The sequence below is a fragment of the Sus scrofa genome, chromosome 14 (assembly GCF_000003025.6).
Source record: "Sus scrofa isolate TJ Tabasco breed Duroc chromosome 14, Sscrofa11.1, whole genome shotgun sequence".
Classification (NCBI taxonomy): Eukaryota; Metazoa; Chordata; class Mammalia; order Artiodactyla; family Suidae; genus Sus; species Sus scrofa.
The window spans coordinates 11,236,893-11,257,419 of NC_010456.5; the positions used below are offsets into that span (position 1 = coordinate 11,236,893).

At 45.7% G+C, this 20,527-nt stretch overlaps 1 protein-coding gene across 1 annotated transcript in view; it reads left to right on the forward strand.

Annotated features, from left to right (window-relative positions):
- Positions 1-20,527, forward strand: part of EPHX2 (epoxide hydrolase 2) — a 75,894-nt gene that overhangs the window by 19,768 nt on the left and 35,599 nt on the right. The window contains 5 exon segments of the mRNA NM_001001641.1: positions 788-872; positions 11,449-11,608; positions 13,120-13,310; positions 16,049-16,171; positions 20,445-20,519. Coding sequence (NP_001001641.1) covers positions 788-872; positions 11,449-11,608; positions 13,120-13,310; positions 16,049-16,171; positions 20,445-20,519 — 634 coding nt within the window.

Genomic DNA, 20,527 nt, shown 5'->3' on the forward strand with positions numbered 1-20,527 from the left:
TGAAGAGTCTCTGCCACGTGTCTGCCATGAGCCCATTCACCATGAACATGTTTAGCATGTAGTTTACGGTATCACATCTCCAGCTGGGGGTTGCTCCTTGGAGGCAGAGATTCCACTTAATGTTTGAACTCCTAATCCAGGGCAGAATGCCTTTTTTTTTTTTTTTTTTTTTTTTTGTCTTTTTGTCTTTTAGGCTGTACCAGTGGCATATGGAGGTTCCCAGGCTAGGGGTCTAATTGTGGCCTACACCACAGCCACAGCAACTCGGGATCCGAGCCTCGTCTGGGACCTACACCACAGCTTACATCTATGCTGGATCCTTAACCCACTGAGCAAGGCCAGGGATCAAACCTGCAACCTCATGGTTCCCAGTCAGATTCGTTTCTGCTGCGCCATGATGGGAACTCCCTAGAATGCCTTTTTTTTTTCTTTTTTCTTTTTTTCTTTTTAAAACCCACACCCGAGGCGTGTGGAAGTGCCCAGGTAGAGATGGAATCTGAACTGCAGCTGCCGGCCTGCACCACAGCCACAGCAACACCAGATTCCAGCTATGTCTGCAACGTACACCACAGCTCACAGCAACACTGGATCCTTAACCCACTGATCGAGGACTGAACCCACATCCTCACAGATACTCTGGTGGGTTGTTAACTTGCTGAGCTACAAGGGGGACTCCCAGAATGCCTTTCTAACTGCACTATGTCCAGGGATCTAAATAGAGTCTGTCCCATACCTGTCACTGTGATGGAGTTGTTGGAACGTTCCTGATGTTTCTTGTGTCTTCCAGAGGTTTTCTGAATGAAGCTTTCAAGAAAGGAGGCCAGGATGGCTCCGTTGCTCGCGTGATGACGGGAGAGATCACGTTTTCGCAGGTGAGGGGACACCCCATACACTCCCCATACCTCCACGCCCATCTCCCCTGCTGACCTCAAGCTCCATGAGGGCAGGGCCACCTCTGCCCACCCCTTCCCCCTTGTAACCTTAACTCACCAGCCTGGCGGGAGACTTTTAAGACTGGTTTGCTGTTTCTTTTTTTGTTTGTTTTTTGTTTTGCCTGTGCGGAGTGTTGTTTTTTGTTTTTCGGGTTTTTTCTTTCTTTTCTTTTTTTAATTAATTTTTTTTCCCCACTGTACAGCATGGGGATCAAGTTATTCTTACATGTATACATTTTTTCCCCCACTCTTTGTTCTGTTGCAATATGAGTATCTAGACATATTCTCAGTGCTACTCAGCAGGATCTCCTTGTAAATCTATTCTAAATTGTATCTGATAACCCCAAGCTCCAGATCCCTCCCACTCCCTTCCTCTCCCATCGGGCAGCCACAAGTCTATTCTCCAAGTCCATGATTTTCTTTTCTGTAGAGATGTTCATTTGTGCTGGATATTAGATTATAGTTATAAGTGATATCATATGGTATTTATCTTTGTCTTTCTGACTCATTTCACTCAGTATGAGAGTCTCTAGTTCCGTCCATGTTGCTGCAAATGGCATTATGTCATTCTTTTTTATGGCTGAGTAGTATTCCATTGGGTATGTATACCACATCTTCCGAATCCAGTCATCTGTTGATGGACATTTGGGTTGTTTCCATGTCCTGGCTATTGTGAATAGTGCTGCAATGAACATGCGGGTGCATGTATCTCTTTTAATTAGAGTTTTGCCCGGATATATGCCCAAGAGTGAGATTGTGGGGTCATATGGAAGTTCTATGTATAGATTTCTAAGGTATCTCCAAACTGTTCTCCATAGTGGCTGTACCAGTTTACATTCCCACCAGCAGTGCAGGAGGGTTCCCTTTTCTCCACAGCCCCTCCAGCACTTGTTATTTGTGGATTTATTAATGATGGCCATTCTGACTGGTGTGAGGTGGTATCTCATGGTAGTTTTGATTTGCATTTCTCTTATAATCAGTGATGTTGAGCATTTTTTCATGTGTTTGCTGGCCGTCTGTATATCTTCCTTGGAGAATAGTCTATTCAGGTCTTTTGCCCATTTTTCCATTGGTTGTTGGCTTTTTTGCTGTTGAGTTGTATAAATTGCTTATATATTCCAGAGATTAAGCCCTTGTCCATTGCATCATTTGAAACTATTTTCTCCCATTCTGTAAGTTGTCTTTTTGTTTTCTTTTGGGTTTCCTTTGCTGTGCAAAAGGTTTTCAGTTTGATTAGGTCCCATGGGTTTATTTTTGCTCTTCTTTCTATTACTTTGGGAGACTGACCTGAGAAAATATTCATGATGTTGATGTCAGAGAGTGTTTTGCCTGTGTTCTCTTCTAGGAGTTTGATGGTGTCCTGTCTTATATTTAAGTCTTTCAGCCATTTTGAGTTTATTTTTGTGCATGGTATGAGGGTGTGTTCTAATTTCATTGCTTTGCATGCGGCTGTCCAGGTTTCCCAGCAATGCTTGCTGAATAGACTTTCTTTTTCCCATTTTATGTTCTTGCCTCCCTTGTCAAAGATTAATTGACCATAGGTATCAGGGTTTATTTCCAGGTTCTCTATTCTGTTCCATTGGTCTGTCTGTCTGTTTTGATACCAGTACCACACTGTTTTGATGACTGTGGCTTTGTAATATTTCTTGAAGTCTGGGAGAGTTATGCCTCCTGCTTGGTTTTTGTTTCTCAGGATTGCTTTGGTGATTCTGGGTCTTTTGTGGTTCCATATAAATGTTTGGATTGTTTGTTCTGGTTCTGTGAAAAATGTCATGGGTAATTTGATGGGGATTACATTGAATCTGTAGATTGCTTTGGGTAGTATGGCCATTTTTACAATATTGATTTTCCCAATCCAGGAACATGGAATATCTTTCCATTTCTTTACATCTTCTTTGATTTCTTTGATTAAAGTTTTATAGTTCTCGGCATATAAGTCCTTTACCTCCTTGGTCAGGTGTATTCCAAGGTATTTGATTTTTTGAGGTGCAATTTTAAAAGTTATTGTATTTTTGTATTCCTTTTCTAATATTTCATTGCTGGTATACAGAAATGAGACTGACTTCTGAATGTTAATCTTATATCCTGCTACTTTGCTGAATTTGTCAATCAGTTCAAGTAGTTTTTGGGTGGAGTCCTTAGGGTTTTCTATGTATAGTATCGTGTCGTCTGCATACAGTGACAGTTTTATCTCTTCTCTTTCTGTATGGATGCCTTTTATTTCTTTTGTTTGTCTAATTGCTGTGGCTAGGACTTCCTATTTAATGATTAAGGGATCCATCCAAGAAGAGGATGTTACAATCATCAACATATATGCCCCAAATACAGGAGCACCCAGATACATACAACAAATATTAACAGACATAAAGGGAGAAATTGATGGGAATACAATCATAGTAGGAGACTTTAATACCCCACTCACACCAATGGACAGATCCACTAGGCAGCAAACCAATAAAGCAACAGAGATCCTACAGGAAACAATAGAAAAGTTAGACTTAATTGGTATCTTCAGGACACTACATCCAAAAAAATCAGAATTCACATTCTTCTCAAATGCACATGGAACATTCTCAAGAATCGACCACATATTGGGACACAAAGCTAACCTCAACAAATTTAGGAGCATAGAAATTATCTCAAGTATCTTCTCTGACCACAACGCCATGAAATTAGAAATCAACCATGGGAAAAGAAATGAGAAAAATCTACTACATGGTTTGCTGTTTCTTTATGCCAGCCAGAGGGCGTGCCGCAGTGACTGGGACATTTCCAAGCCCTAGAAGATCTGTGCCAGGGAATACAACAGCCAGAGGAGCTTTTCTTTCTTTCTTTCTTTCTTAAGTTGGGATAAAACACACATCACATAAAATTTACCGCCTTGGAGTTCCCGTCGTGGCGCAGTGGTTAACGAATCCGACTAGGAACCATGAGGTCGCGGGTTCGGTCCCTGCCCTTGCTCAGTGGGTTAACAATCCGGCGTTGCCGTGAGCTGTGGTGTAGGTTGCAGACCCGACTCGGATCCCGCGTTGCTGTGGCTCTGGCGTAGGCCAGTGGCTACAGCTCTGACTAGACCCCTAGCCTGGGAACCTCCATATGCCACGGGAGTGGCCCAAGAAATAGCAACAACAACAACAACAAACAACAACAACAAAAGACAAAAAAAAAAAAAAAAAATTTACCGCCTTGATCATGGTGTACAGTTTGGTAGGTTTAAGTATATTCACGTTGGATAACCAACACCATCATCCATCTCCAGAACTCTTTTTCTCTTGCAAAACTGACCTCTATACCCATCAAGCCACAGCGCCCCCCGCCTCCTCTCCCCCAGCCCCTGGTGACCACTGTTGTACTTTCTGTCTCTGTGTATTTAGCCTACCTCATGTAAGCAGAATCATGCAATATTTGTCCTCTTGTGACGGGCTTGTTTCACTTAGCCTGATGTCTTCAAGGTTCCTTCTCATTGTGGCATGTGTCCCAATTTCCTTCTTTTTAAGGGTGAATGACATTCCATTGGATGAATAAACCACATTCTTTTGTCCATTCAGCTATTGATGGATATCTGAGCTGCTTCCTCCTTTTGGTTATTATGCATGATGCTGCTCTGAGCGTGGGTATGCAAACATCTGTTTGAGACCTTGCCTTCAGTTCTTCTGGGTATATATCCACAAGTGGGATTGCTGGGTTGTATAGTAGTGCTATTTTTAATTTTTTGAAAAACCATCATACTGTTTTTTCTAATGGATGCACCATTTTACATTTCTCCCCAACAGTGCACAAGGTTTCAAATGTTTCCACATCTTTGCCAACCTGTCATTTTCTGTTTTGTTTTGTTTTTTTAGTGGTCATCCTTGGAGTGGTTTTCAGACAGGGTCGGGTGTGGTCTTATTAATTAATAACTATATAGTGGGCGGACTTCGGAGTCAGAGGTCAAGATCTGAATCATAACTTCCATGTGCAGACTGTGACACTGCAAGTTACATAACCTCTCAGAGTCACAGTTTTGCCATCTGTAGGAGGTGGGTAACATTCTGCATTTCCTAGTTTGTTAGGAAGCTTGCCAGGGGCTTTGCTCAGTGCCTGGCACATACTAAGTGCTCAGTGGATAGTAGTTATTTATTGTTACCATGACCTCGATTAGTTTTGAGCAAAGTAATTGGAATTAAAACCACTTGGATTCTCCATTAATGCCTTGAAGAAGAAAGTTATCGAGAATCTACTCTATAAGCGTACAGATAAAACAGTCTATATTCTTTAGAGAATTTATGAATTAGCCAACTACTGGTCTCACAGGGAACTTGGGGCCTGCTGTAATAGAAAGCAGAAGCCCACATTTCCTGTGAAGGCAGGTGTGGTCTTGGCGGGGGCGGACAAGGCGGGAGTGTAATGAATTGCAATCATTTTTTTTTATTATTATTTATTTATTTATTTTGTCTTTTTGCTATTTCTTGGGCCGCTCCCACGGCATATGGAGGTTCCCAGGCTAGGGGTCTAATCAGAGCTGTAGCTGCCAGCCTACACCAGAGCCACAGCAACGTGGGATCCAAGCCTCGTCTGCAACCTATACCACAGCTCACGGCAACGCCGGATCCTTAACCCATTGAGCAAGGGCAGGGACCGAACCCGCAACCTCATGGTTCCTAGTCGGATTCGTTAACCACTGCGCCACAACGAGAACTCCAAATTGCAATCATTTTAAAACTCTCTCTCTCTCTCTCACACACACACACACACACACACACTTTTGTAGATAAAAAATGTAATGATGCTATTGGGAATAAACGATACTGAAGCTTGAGAGCCAATAAAAAAAAACTGCAGTCATATTGTCAGGAGGCAAGGGAAGTGGGAAATGCTATGTATTTTCAATGAACATAAGGATTCACATAGAATAAATTTTTAGCAGTTGCTCTGAAAACCTTGCACCCGTCCAGACTTCTCTGTGTAGATTCAGGGAAATTGGAATGGTTAGAGGAAGAGGTCTGAAATTCCAACAAAGTACACCATGATAAAAGTTTCTGAGGTTCGGAGTTCCTGTCGTGGCGCAGTGGTTAACGAATCCGACTAGGAACCATGAGGTTGCGGGTTCGGTCCCTGCCCTTGCTCAGTGGGTTAACGATCCAGCATTGCCGTGAGCTGTGGTGTAGGTTGCAGACGCGGCTCGGATCCCGCATTGCTGTGGCTCTGGCGTAGGCCAGTGGCTACAGCTCCGATTCAACCCCTAGCCTGGGAATCTCCACATGCCGCGGGAGCGGCCCAAGAAATAGCAACAACAACAACAACGACAAAAGACAAAAAAAAAAAAAAAAGTTTCTGAGGTTCGATTTTTCTTTTAAAACATCACAGCATGGGAATGAATGTCATCTTTTCACTTTTCATGTATGTATACTATACAAACAGAAAAAGCAAAGAGCTTGAGAAATTTTCACAAACTGAATACCGGTCACCAACACCCAGATCTAGAAATAAAACGCCACTAGCACCACAGGCACCCCACCACACCCCTTCTAGACACCACCCGTCCAAGAGTAACTGCCATCCTGACTTGTCCTCTTACAGATCACTTTGCCTGCCTTGTACTTTAGGTAAATGGAATCATGCAGATGCAACCTTTCCAATCTGGAATGTTTCCCTGACTGTTACATTTGTAAGAATCGTAAGTGTTACTGTGTGCAGTTGCAGGTAGTTTAATTTTCATCTCTGGGTGAACATAAGCCAATCTGTTTACTCATTCTTCTTGTTTTTTTTTTTTTTTTGTTCACCATAAGTGAGATGGAAAGGCATTGGGAGGATTTGAGCAGTGAAGTGACATCATCTGACATATTTTTATAACCTTACTGATGTGTAAATAGACCAGAAGTACAAGAATCCTTGTGGAGAGGCTACTTGAGGAAGTGACTGGGAAATCCAGGTGAAATGATAGTGGCTTAGACTCAAGAAATATTGTGGAAGTGGCAAAAAGTGGTCAAATTCTGGGAATTTTTGGATTGTAGGTCCTACAGCTTTTTCTGATGGAATGATTGTGGCGAGGGAGAGGAGCAACGGTGACCCCAAGGTTTCTGGCCAGAGCATACTGGAAGTATGGGTCATGATTAATTGAACTAGAGATGACTTCTGTGGGGCTTGGGAAATGGGGTGCTCAGTTTGGGGTATTTTATTTTTTAATTTTGTGGTTGCACCCACGGCCTGTGGGTGGAAGTTCCTGGGCCAGGGATCAAATCCAAGCCACAGCTGTGACCTATACCACACAGCTGCAACAGTGCCGGCTCCTTTAACCCACTCCTCTGGGCTAGAGATCGAACCCACACCTCTGCAGTGACCTGGGGTGCTGCATTCGGATTCTTACCCCACTGAGTCACAGAGGGAACTCTACTGGGATATATTAATTTGAAATGCTTATTGATACCTACGTGAAGTGTGGAACAAGGCAGCTGGATGTACAAGCCCAGAGTTCAAGGAAGCGGTCCTGGCTGAATAAAGATGTATATTCACAGGATCTTGGTGGTATTTTTAATACCACCATGTTCAATATGATCATAGAGAAAGGAAGTATAAATAGAGAGGTGGCCAGAGTCCCAGATACGCTAATGTTAAAGGTCAGGTTGACGGGAAGGATCAGCAGTAAGAGACAGGGAATGAATCTCTCTTGCTAAGAGGAAAATCAGGAGAGTGTGGAGTCCTGAAAGCCAACAACGTACCAAGTTTTGGATGAAGAGAGTGACCATTTGTCTCGAATGCAGCCTATAGGTCAAGTAAAATGAGGACTGGCGGGAGCCATTAGCTAGAACAACACCATGGGGGTGCCACTGGGCACCTTGACAAGAGAGGTGTCTGTGGAGTATGGAGGGGAAGCCGGAGGAACAAGTGTGTTCAAGAAAGGAGGAGGAGGAGGTCCCGTTGCAGCGCAGCAGGTTAAGAACACGACTAGTGGAGTTCCATCATGGTGCAGCGGAAACGAATCTGACTGGGAACCATGAGGTTTCAGGTTTGATCCCTGGCCTCACTCAGTGGGTTAAGGATCTGGTGTTGTGGTGAGCTGGGGTGTAGGTCGCAGATGCGGCTTGGAAGTGGCATTGCTGTGGCTGTGATGTAGGCCAGCAGCTGCAGCTCCGATTTGACCCCTAGGCTGGGAACTTCCATATGCTGTGAATACAGCCCTAAAAAAAAAAAAAAGAGAGAGATAGAGAAAGAATGGGAAGAGAGGGTTTGAAGACTATGAAGTGTTGATGCAGAGCAGGGCAGAAAAATGGGTCAATAGCCGAAGGGGGTCACGTCAAGATAGAGATTTTCTTTATGGTAACAGCATACATTTATGCTGGTGGCAGAGATCCCGTAGAGAAGGGAACTGCTGATGGAGCAATAAAGAGGGGAGGCTTGCTGGGAGTCATGTCTTTGAAGAAAAGGATGGAATCTAGTGCATAAGTAAGTGGGCGGGTTGAGTTGTCTAAGAGCAATGGACTGTCGCATCTTCATCTATGGCGACAGAAGGGAAGGCAAGATGTTCTTGGCTACAGACCCTGGGAGGTAAATATTGGTGATGATGGGAACATGTGAAAATTCTCTTCTATCCTTCTCCTTCCCTCCCATCTAATCCATCCGTGTTCCTCACTTTCTAGGATGCTCTTCCTGAAATGCAAATCTACTGATATAACTCTTCCACTTCACTTCTTTTAAAAAAAAATTGTATAACTGTCTGAGGCCGAAGGATTTTTATCGTTGTTACTGAAAGCTGCATTCTTTCATTATGTTTCCAGTCTTATTATTCATGGGTTCAGTCTATTCACATTTTGTATTTCATCTTGCATCACTTTTAGCACTTGTCTATTTTTTTCTTCTTATCTTTTGACCCCCTTCACCCATTTCTTCCACTGCCCACCAACCACCTCTGGTCACCACCAGTCTGTTTTCTATATTTACGAGCTTGAGTTTTTTGGTGTTCTGCTTTTTCTTTATTTAGAGTTCACGTATTAGAGACCATACAATTTTGGTCCATTCACATTGTTGCAACTGGCAAGATTTCTTTCTTTTTTATGGTTGAAAAATATTTCATTGTGTACCTGTATACCACAATTTCTTTATCCATTCATCTGTCTCTCATCACTTAGGTTGTTTCCATATCTTGGTTATTTTAAGAACCACTGCAGGAGTTCCCGTCGTGGCGCAGTGGTTAACGAATCCGACTAGGAACCATGAGGTTTGCGGGTTCGGTCCCTGCCCTTGCTCAGTGGGTTAACGATCCAGCGTTGCCGTGAGCTGTGGTGTAGGTTGCAGATGCGGCTCGGATCCTGCGTTGCTGTGGCTGTGGTGTAGGCTGGCAGCTACAGCTCCAATTAGACCCCCAGCCTGAGAACCTCCATATGCCGTGGGAGCGGCCCAAGAAATGGCAAAAAAATAAATAAAGTGGAAAATATTAATACGTTCTTTAAAAAAAAAAAAAAAAAAAAGAACCACTGCAGTAAACATGAAGGTGCATATACTTTTTCAAGTCAGTGTCTTCTTTTTCTTTGTCCAATAAATACCCAAAAGTGGAATTGCTGGGTCATAAGGTCGTTCTATTCTTAACTTTTGAGGAACCTGCCTACTGTTTTCCACAGTAGCTACATCAACTTACATTCCCACCAGTAGTGCACAAGGGTTCCCATTTTTACACATCCTGGCCAACACTAGTTATTTCTTGTCTTTTTGATAATAGTAATTCTGACAGGTGTGAGGTGATATTTTATTGTGGTTTTGATTTGCATTTCTCTGATACTTAGTGATGTTGAGCATTTTTTCAGATACCTATTGGCCATATGTATTTCTTCTTTGGAAAAAATGTCTATTCAGATCTTCTGGCCATTTAAAAAATCAGATTGTTTATTTGCTATTGCATTTTATGAGCCTATAAAGTTTGGATATTAGCCCCTTCTCAGATATATGATTTACAAATATTTTCTCCCACTCAGTAGGTTGCCTTTTCTTTCTTTGTCTTTCTTTTTCTTTTTCTTTTTTTTTTCCTTTTCTAGGGCTGCACCCGCAGCATATGGAGGTTCCCAGGCTAGGGGTGTAATCAGATCTGTAGCCACCGACCTACACCACAGCTCACGGCAATGCTGGATCCTTAACCCATTGAGCAAGGCCAGGGATCGAACCCACAACCTCATGGTTCCTAGTCAGATTCGTTTCTGCCGTGACACGACAGAAACTCCCATTTTGGATTATTTTTTTATGGTATGGTGTAAGATAGTGGTCGAATTTCATTCATTTACATGTTGACTGTCCAGTTTTCCCAACAACATTTATTGAAGAAACTGTTCTTTCTTCATGGTATGTTCTTGGCTCTTTTGTCATAAGTTGATTGCTACATGGGTTTGGTTTTGGCCTTTCTATCATTCTGCTATTGATGGGTATTTGTGTAGTTTTCAGGTTGGGACTATTACGTATGAGACAGAAGTGTTGCTATGATAGTGTAACTATACCACAACCCATTCTGCTATTATTGGGTATATTTGTTTGCTGGGGCTGCCACAGCAAAATACCATAGTCTGAGGGGCTTAAATAACAAAAAGTTATTTTCTCCCAGCTCTGACGGCTAGAAGCTCAAGATCAAGGTGTGGGCAGGCGTGGTGTCTCCCGAGGCCTCTCGCCTTAGCTTGTGGATGGACACCTTCTTCCTTGTCCTCACGTGGCCTCCCCTCTGTGTGTGTCTGTGTCCTAATCTCCTCTTTTTTTTTTTTTTTTTTTTGGTCTTTTTGCTATTTCTTGGGCCGCTCCCGCGGCATATGGAGGTTCCCAGGCTAGGGGTCGAATCAGAGCTGTAGCCACCAGCCTACGCCAGAGCCACAGCAACGCGGGATCCGAGCCACGTCTGCAACCTACACCACAGCTCGCGGCAACGCCGGATCGTTAACCCACTGAGCAAGGGCAGGGACCGAACCCGCAACCTCATGGTTCCTAGTCAGATTCGTTAACCACTGCGCCACGACGGGAACTCCCTAATCTCCTCTTTTTATGAAGACACCGTCACATTAGATCAGAGCCCACCAATGACCTCATTTTACCTTAATTACCTCTTTAAAGACCCTATGCCTAGTGGCTCAGCAGGTTTAGGCTCTGGCATTGTCACTGCTGGGGCTCTGGTTACCACTGCGGTGCCCATTTGACTCCAGGCCAGGGACTTCCCATATGCTGCAGATGTACCCCCCCCCCCGCCCCCGCAAAAAAAGGCCCTATTTCACAAATACAATCACATTCTGAGGTCCTGGGGATGAGAACTTAAACATCAATGGGGAAACACAATTCAGCCCACTGCAGGGGCATCAGAATGGTTTCCGGTTTGAGGGTCTTAGGAATAGCCCTGCTGTGAACAGTTTTGTATGCGTCTTCCGGTGAATGTCGCTTCACATTTCCACTGGCTGGGAGTCTGGGAGTGGAAGAGCTGCATCACAGGGGATGCATATATTCAGAGTTCGTAAGTGCTGCCCACAGCTTCTCCAGGTGGTTGTACCAACTGACAGGCATCAATTCACCTTCACAGTGGGTGCCCTTCATGGAAGAAGACTGCAGGAAGTGTGCTGAGGACTCGGGAATACGCCTGCCTGAGAATTTCTCCGTAAAGCACATCTTTGACAAGGCGCTTTCAGCGAAAAAGATCAACTACCCCATGCTGCAGGCTGCTCTCACTCTCAAAAAGAAGGGTAAGGATCCAGTACTGGCCGATCTCTTACCCAACTGCACCAGAACCTTGGGGAACATCAAGTCCAAGTGTGCTTGGAGAGCACACATCTTTGGGGCCATTCTTCAAGCATAGCCTCAAAGAAAGTTTATTTTTTTTATTTTTTATTTTTTTGTCATTTTGCCTTTTCTAGGGCCTCTGGCAGATGGAGGTTCCCAGGCTAGGGGTCTAATCGGAGCTGTAGCCTCTGGCCTACACCACAGCCACAGCAATGTGGGATCCAAGCCGAGTCTGTGACCTACACCACAGCTCACGGCAACACCAGATCCTTAACCCACTGAGCAAGGCCAGGGATCGAACCCCTAACCTCATGGTTCCTAGTCGGATTCGTTAACCACTGCGCCACGATGGGAATTCCTCAAAGTAAGTTTAACCGAAGGCCAAAAATCGGCACTGTCCGAATAGCTTGGGGAAAAAAAATGAAAGAATTGTATTGAATGAAGTGATTTATGCCTCAGTAGCAAAATCCTCTCCCTCCCCTAGTAGTAGTCATGACCTGAGAGGCCCAAGCTCTTGTCACAGTGATTAAAAAACAAGGCCCTTTAAGCAACCATGATGTTTTCAACCTCTGGATGTCAGAGTAGCTGAGCTACAAGCTGGCTGATGTGGATTCAGATGGTGAGGTCCTGTTCATTCAAAGGCATTTACTTAGTGTTGGAACCCGGCTCCTTGTCGCAGGCATATTTGAGGTCATTCCACCCATTTATCAGTAGCCTTACATGGTTGTGGCTGAGCCATCCCTTGTCCACATTCCCTACTCATATCCATGAGTATTACATATTACAATTACAAATTTCTGTCCATTAACTTATCCTTATCTTGTTTCCAGCATCTCCTGGTTCTTGTCCTATCTGGTTAGGCAGAGAATGCCAGGGGATAATGTTGTCTCTGTTTACTTTTCTCTCATTTTGAAATGGGAATGCAGTCTTGCTAGCCCAGGCAGGTGTTTGGAAGTGTGATCCAACAGAGTTTGCAATAACCTGAGAGGAGGGTTGGCAAGGTGGTACAAAGGCAGGATTGTGGGCCTAGCTTGGCTCTGACTGCTCTATAAGACTGTGGGCAGCTGGTAATATGTCTGAGCTTCTGTTTTGTACTTTGTAAAAGTGGGACGGTAAGATCAGCCCTGCCCACCTCACAGGCTTGAATGTTTTGAATGTCAAAACACTTTGATCAGATGGGCTGATGAATGTCACAGCATCTTGCTCTACAGTTGCTGGGAATGAAGGGATGTGGTGACTCCTTCTGAAAGCCCTCGGTGAACACTGTTGGCTCGCTCTCCTGTTTGTACCAGGAGGGGCTCCTGGGTAAAAATGGTGCTTTTCTAACTTGTCAGTTTAGAAGCCAGGCATCAGGGGATGATACAAATGAGCAGAACCCTGCTCGGCCCCATCTTTGAGGCCCCCTGTGGGGCCCCTGGATCTACTCAGAACAAAGTTCTGTGGCTGGTTCATTCATTGGAGACTTCTCACTTAGGATTTTCAACCTGCATCCTCACCAACAACTGGCTGGATGACAGCGCCCAGAGAGGCAGCCGGGCCCAGTTGATGTGTGAGCTCAGACCACACTTCGACTTCCTGATTGAGTCATGCAGGGTCGGAATGGCCAAGCCTGACCCTCAGATCTACAAGCTCATGCTGGACACCTTGAAGGCCGAACCCAACGAGGTATGTAGACACTGCTTTTCAGTGGAAAAGAATGTTTTAGCGATATTGCAATCCAGAAAAATGGAGGAGACCTGAATAGATGGGGACATCTGGAGATGGACAGGGAGGTTCTATGTCCAGTGGCAGGTGCCATTTCTCCCAAGCCAAGAATTCTACCCCCCACCCCCAGCCTAGAAAGTTCTACCAGAGATGGGCATCTGGCCCTTCTCTGTGGCTCTTATCGGACCTTGGTTAAAACAAGTATTGTCAAAAGTGACAGACCAGCTGCCTCAGTTTACCTGTAAAGAAGCAACAGAACAAACTTGTGGTTGCCAGGGAGGAGGGAGTGGGATGGACCAAGTTTGGGGTTAGTAGATGCACACTATTACATTTATAATAGACAAGCAATGAGGTCCTACTGTACAGCACAGGGAACTATATCCAGTCTCTCGGGATAGACCATGAAGGAAGCTAATATAAGAAAAGGAATGTTGTCAGAGAGTGTTTTGCCTATGTTAAGAAAAAAAGGAATGTGTGTATATGTATGACTGGGTCACTTTGCTGTACAGCAGAAATTGGCACAACATCGTAAATCAACTATACTTTAATTTTTAAAAAATGGGTAGAGGGGAGAAACATAGACCCTCGGAGACTTTCCCAAGACACAAGCTTGCCAGGGTCACCCCACCAAGGGCTGAGCAGGGATGGGCTTCAGTCTGGCAGCAGTCTCCTTATAGGTAGCTCCCCCCGCCCCCCGCCCCAGGTTCTGTCTTCATACTGTCTTTGGATTATCTAGTCTAAAATGTTGTGTCTGGAGTTCCTTTCATGGCTCAGTGGTTAACGAACCTGACTAGGATCCATGAGGATGTGGGTTCAATCCCTGGCATCTCTTGGGGGGTTGGGGATTTGGCGTTGCTGTGAGCTGTGGTGTAGGTTGCAGATGCAGCTCGGATCCCAAGTGGCTGTGGCATAGGCCACCAGCTGTAGTCCTGATTCAACCCCTAACCTGGGAACTTCATATGCTGCAGGTGCAGCCCTAAAAAGCAAAATAAATAAATACATGCTGTTTCCATTATATTCCTCTAATCTCCAAAAAAGGCGGTCGGACCAAGATGAAATTTCTTTCTCTAGCATTTCTGACCCTTTCTTGTTAATCCCGCTTTACTCACCGAGCTGCTGGGATGAATTCCATACCTGCTCAATCCCAGAATGCTTTCCTTCTGTTCTCAGACATTGCTTCTGCTCTTCTCAGCCCCTGCGTTAAGCATCAGAACCGCATCGCAAATTTTTGTATATGTATGGAGAAATGTCTTTTCACTTGGATGAGCTGCTTAGAAGTCTAGGCCTGCCCTAATCCAAGATTATAAATAACTACCCCCATGCTTTAAGGATCTTTTTTTTTTTTTTTTTAATGCCACACCTGTGGCACATGGAAGTTCCGAGGCCAAATTGAATCAGAGCCGCAGCTGCAACACTGGATCCCTTAACCTACTGCGCCAGGCTGGGGGTTGAAACTGTGCCTTCACGTTGACCTGAGCCTCGGCAATCAGATTCTTAACCCACTGTGCTGTAGCAGGAACTCCAGGATTTTTTTTCCTTTAAATTTAAATCTTTGCCCCATTTAAAATCTATTTGGGGGAATACATGAAGGAAGTATCCCCTCCCCTCCCAACCAAACAGTTGAAATAATTTTAAAAATCTTTTAAATAACTTTTTTCCTCACCAACTTGTCCTGACACTTTTATTAGAAGTTCAATTCTCATTTGTGTTTGAGTCATTTATATGTCTATTTCTTTTCTAGTAACCAAACCTTTTCGTTTAACTTTTGTAGCTTCATAATTTGTTTTATTTTCTGTTTTTATTACAGTTCTTTTCTAGACGTTTTTAGGGGTCTTTTATATGCGTTGATTTTCCTAGATGAATTTGCTGTCATCTTGACAAGCTTATATCCTTCCTTAATCTTCTTACAGTTTCAGAATTCAGGGAATGTGTATATCTATTGGCATGTCTGTTTATGTGTATGCTTACCTAATTAATCTTTTTTTCTTTTTATAGCCACACCATGGCATAGGGAAGTTCCTGGGTTAGGGATAGAATCAGAGTTGCAGGAGTTCCCGTCGTGGCAAAGTGGTTAACGAATCCGATTAGGAACTATGAGGATGCGGGTTCAATCCCTGGCCTTGCTCAGTGGGTTAAGGATCCGGCATTGCCGTGAGCTGTGGTGTAGGTTGCAGATGCGGCTCAGATCCCACGTTGCTGTGGCTCTGGCGTAGGCCGGCAGGAACAGCTCCGATTTGACCCCTAGTCTGGGAATCTCCATATGCCGCAGGAGCAGCCCTAGAAAAGGCAAAAAGACAAAAAAAAAAAAAAAAGAATCAGAGGTGTAGCTAAGGCCTATGCCACAGCCACAGCAACACTGGATCTGTGACACATCTGCAACCTATGCCTCAGTTTGTGGCAATACCATATCCTTACTAACCCATTGATCAAGGCGAAGGATAGAACCTGCATCCTCGTGGACACTATGTCTGCTTTTTAACCTGATGGGCCACAGTGGGAACTCCTAATTAAATGTTTTGAATTTTAAGAGTAAACAGTTCCACAGAGAGAAATATAATTCTTAATCTCTAATCAATCAATCTCATCATGAGGTTACTAATTTTTAATCTCAACAACTCTTCACTTTCTCTCTGACGGTCCTAGTGCATGAGCCTTGCTTTGGTCGAAGTGATGCTCACGTCCATGCTGTTTGCATTCAGGTTGTTTTCCTGGATGATGTCGGGACTCATCTGAAGCCAGTCCGTGACCTGGGCATGGCCACCATTCTCGTCCGCGACACTGACACGGCCCTGAGGGAGCTGGAGAAAGTGACTGGAGTGCAGGTAACTTTCTGATTGACTGAGTCCCATTTCCTATTGCTCATTTGTGTTGGCCTGTGTCCTGCAATCAGCATAAGGTCCATGGAGAACTTCCTGTTTGCTTCTCTGCGCTCAGTGAACACAGAAAGGATGCTCTGAGAGCAAGAATCTCTGCTTGTCAGAGTCAGGGAACCAGGTTGGGAGTGGGGTCTTCAAAGGCATCCCCCTACTTTTCAGGGTAAATACTGAGGATTCAGCGGCCAGGTCTGCCCTGGGGCGGGAGTGGGGAAGAGGGGAGTGCAGTCCTTCCCTGATTTACCTGGCCGTGCTGCTGGCACTCAGGTGTGGTGGTTTGGCTCCACCTAGGTCACACCTGTTGGACAGTCAGAAGGAAGATTCCCTTCTGGGGCTGCTTGGAATTAGCCTGCTCTGCCCGGGCTGAGGCACGTTCTGTTCTTTTGAGTTTACCTAAGATCACTGATCCCACTGAGTCTGGCAGTGACAGTTTTGTAAGCCTGGTGCTATAATGCTCTGCCTGATGGGAGGAGGTGGGGAGCCTGTACCCTTGATCGGGCTCGATGTCAAAAGTATCACAGTGTTTTCTCAGAGAGAACTGTATTGGTTTCCTAGGGCTGCCAGAAAATAGCCCAGACTCAGGGCTTGAGACAAAGGTCTCCCTCGGAGGCTAGAAGTCCAAGATCATGTTGTTAAAGGCTGGTTCCCTCTGAAGCCTTCTCGCTGTGTCTTTAGATGGCCATCGCCAGTATGTCTCTTCTTATAAACACACCAGTCAGACTGGGTTGTGTTTCTAGTGGGCCCACCACGACCACCTCATGGGTTAGGGTTAGGGTTAGGGTTAGGGTTAATTGCCTCTTGAAAGACCTTGTCTCCAAATACAGTCATATTCTGAGGCCCCGGGGGTTAGGACTTCAGCGGAGGAATTTGGACGGGGCCCAAAATAGGAGCACTTGACGTTTCACCTTTAAAAAATAAATGAAAACCTATATCTAATGACTTCATGACCTTAAAGATCTCACGCAAGCTTCATTTGTCCCTCTGCAAGCCCGGCCATCTCATGCAGCAGAGGAGGAAACACCCCAGATTTAGAATCAGAACATCCAGAGTTCTTTCGTGGCTCAGCAGAAATGAATGACTAGCATCCATGAGGACGAAGGTTCGATCCCTGGCCTTGCTCAGTGGGTTAAGGATCTGGCATTGCCGTGAGCTGTGCTGTAAGTTGCAGATTCTGCTCGGATGTGATGTTGCTGTGGCTGTGGTGTAGGCCAATGGCTACAGCTCAGATTTGACCCCTAGCCTGGGAACCTCCATAGGCCACTTTGCAGCCCTAAAAATACAAAAAAAAAAAAAAAAAAAAAAAAAAAGAATCAGAACATCCTCCTGCTTGTCCCACTTATATCCCCTCATCCCACCTGACCCATAGACACTTGTCTCATAAGATAGGGAGAGTGAGCCAGGGGACAATTCAGAAGAAGGACCCCACGGGACATTGGCCCTGCTGGGTGTCTTGGCTCCTTGGTCATCCTCGGGGCACCCAGCTACGTGTCCCTGCCGCCACACCCTGGGTCCTTTCCAGACGGCGCAGAGATGGGGACCCACTGTTTCACCTCTGCGGAGGCTCATGCAGACTCTTCCGTGTTTGAAGGAGGCGAATTCTGTAGTCTGCTCCCCCCACCTTAGAGGTCAGAAAAGCAAGTAACCAAGGAAAACTGCTTTGTCCTTAGGTCTCACCTTTGGGACAAAAGATGAGAAATCAAGCACTAACATGGCGCTCCTCACAGAATGTTCACTTCCGTAAGCTCAGCATCCTGTCCTTTGTCATTTCTTTTTGTTTTGGGGTTTTTTTTTTTTGTCTTTTCTAGGCCCGCTCCCGCGGCATATGAAGGTTCCCAGGCTAGGGGTCCAATCAGAGCTGTAGCCACTGGCCTGCCCCAGAGCCACAGCAACTCGGAATCCGAACCGTGTCTGCCACCTACACCAAGGCTCACGGCAAAGTAGGATCCTCAACCTACTCAGCGAGGCCAGGGATTGAACTCGCAACCTCATGGTTCCTAGTCAGATTTGTTAACCACTGTGCCTCGACGGGAGCTCCCAGTCCTTTGTCATTTCTATTTCAGAGAAATCACGCCAATAAGCTGTGGAAGCTTTTTAAGGACACATTGTTTAGGAATCTTCCTGTTTCCTGAGATGTACAAAGATGGGTTACCTGACTCCCTGGGGCTCCAGAGGACAGAACTGGGGCCAGCGAGCAGGAGGCTTCCATCAGCTGAATGGCGTCCCATCCAAATTCATCTCCCAAAGTCCTAACCCCCGGGAACTCAGAATGTGACTGTATTTAGAGACCGGGTCTTTATTATTTATTTATTTATTTATTTTTTGTCTTTCTGTCTTTTTAGGGCCTCACCCATGGCATATGGAGGTTCCCGGGCTAGGGGTCCAATCAGAGCTGTAGCCACCTGCCTACACCACAGCCACAACAACACCAGATGCGAGCCACATCTGCAACCTGTGCCACAGCTTACGGCAACACCGGATCCTTAACCCACTGAGCAAGACCAGGGATTGAACCTGTAACCTCACAGTTCCTAGTCGGATTTGTTTTGCTACGCCGTGATGGGAACTTCAAGACAGGGTCTTTAAAGATACATTCAAGGTAAAATGAGGCCCTAAAGGCGGGCCCTAATCCATTATGACAGATGTCTCTATAAGAAGGGAAAATTAGGGAGTTCCCACTGTAGCACAGTGGGTTAAGAATCTGACTGCAGGGAGTTCCCTTCGTGGCTCAGTGGTTAACGAACCCAACTAGGATCCTTGAGAATGAGGGTTCTATCCCTGGTCTCACTCAGTGGGTTAAGGATCTGGCGTTGCTGTGAGCTGTGGTGTAGGTCGAAGACACAGCTTGTATCCTTTGTTGCTGTTGCTGTGGCTGTGGCTGTGGTGTAGGTCGGCGGCTGTAGCTCTGATTCGACCCCTAGCCTGCAAACCTCCATATGCCTCAGACGCGGCCCTAAAAGGCAAAAAAAAAAAAAAGAGAAGAAGAAGAAGAAGAATCTGACTGCAGCACCTTGGGTTGCTGCAGAGGCATGTGTTCCATCCCTGGCCCTGCGGGTTAAAAGATCTGGCATGGGCGCAGCTGGGACCCATATTCAATCCGTGGTCTGGGAAATTCTATATGCCATGGATGTGGCCATTAAAAAAAGAAGAAGAAGAGATTAGGACACAGACACAAAGAGAAAAGGCCATGAGAGGACACAGGGAGGTGTCCATCTACAAGCCAAGGAGAGAGGCCTCAGGAGAAACCAGCCCTGCCCACACCTTCATGGACCACCAGCTTCCAAAACTGTTAGAACACAAATGTCTGTTGTTTAAGCCCCACCCCCAGCCCCACCCCTGGCCGTGGTACATTCTGCAGCAGCCAAAGCTGACTAATACAAGGCACGGATAGCTGGGAGTTGGCCGACCTGAAGGAGAAGCGCTTCAGCAGAGCGCAGCAACGATGGTGTGGCTCCTCAGCGAACTTTGCATTCCTGGCTGTGTCCAGCATGGGCCTGGGTGACCCCTTGGGGAACTACCGTAGAGAAGAATCAAATTCATTAAAGCCCCAAATCTCAGGGTTTGGGAGCAAGTGGTGTTTATTCCTTGTGAATGTGACTTTCAGTGGGTGGTGGCAGGGGCTTTGCCTCACAGCCATTTGGGGAGGTCCCCCATCTTCCATCTTTGGTTTCTGAGGTCACGCCGGACACCAGCTGAAAACGGGATAAAGAATATAAAGAGGAGTTCCCGTCTTGGCGCAGTGGTTAACGAATCCGACTAGGAACCATGAGATTAGGGGTTCGATCCCTGGCCTCACTCAGTGGGTTAAGGATCCAGCATTGCCGTGAGCTGTGGTGTAGGCCTGCGGCTACAGCTCCAATTGGACCCCTAGCCTGGGAACCTCCATATGCCACGGAAAAAGCAAAAAGACAGAAAAAAAAAAAAGAATATAAAGAATCACAGGGGGATTTTCATGGGCCTGGCGGTCAGGCCGTGCTCGTCTGTCCCCCGCCCGTACTTTGGCCAGAACTCAGGCACCAGACTCCAGTGACCCAGGGGGAAGGGGAGGAAGTGAAGCCTGGCTGTGACCTGAAAGGGGTGGGGCCGGGTTGGTCAGCCACCCAAAGCCCCTGGGGCTGTGGGGAAGGTGACCCAGGGCTGTCTGGTGAAGTTTTGTGGACTCAGCCTGAGGCCTCCTCATGGAAGGAAGCGGCGCCACCTCCCTCACTGTCTCTCTTACTTTCAGCTTCTCCAAACTCCAGCCCTTCCTCCCACCTCCTGCGATCCGAGCGCCCTGAGCCACGGGTACGTGCTCATCAAGGTACGTCA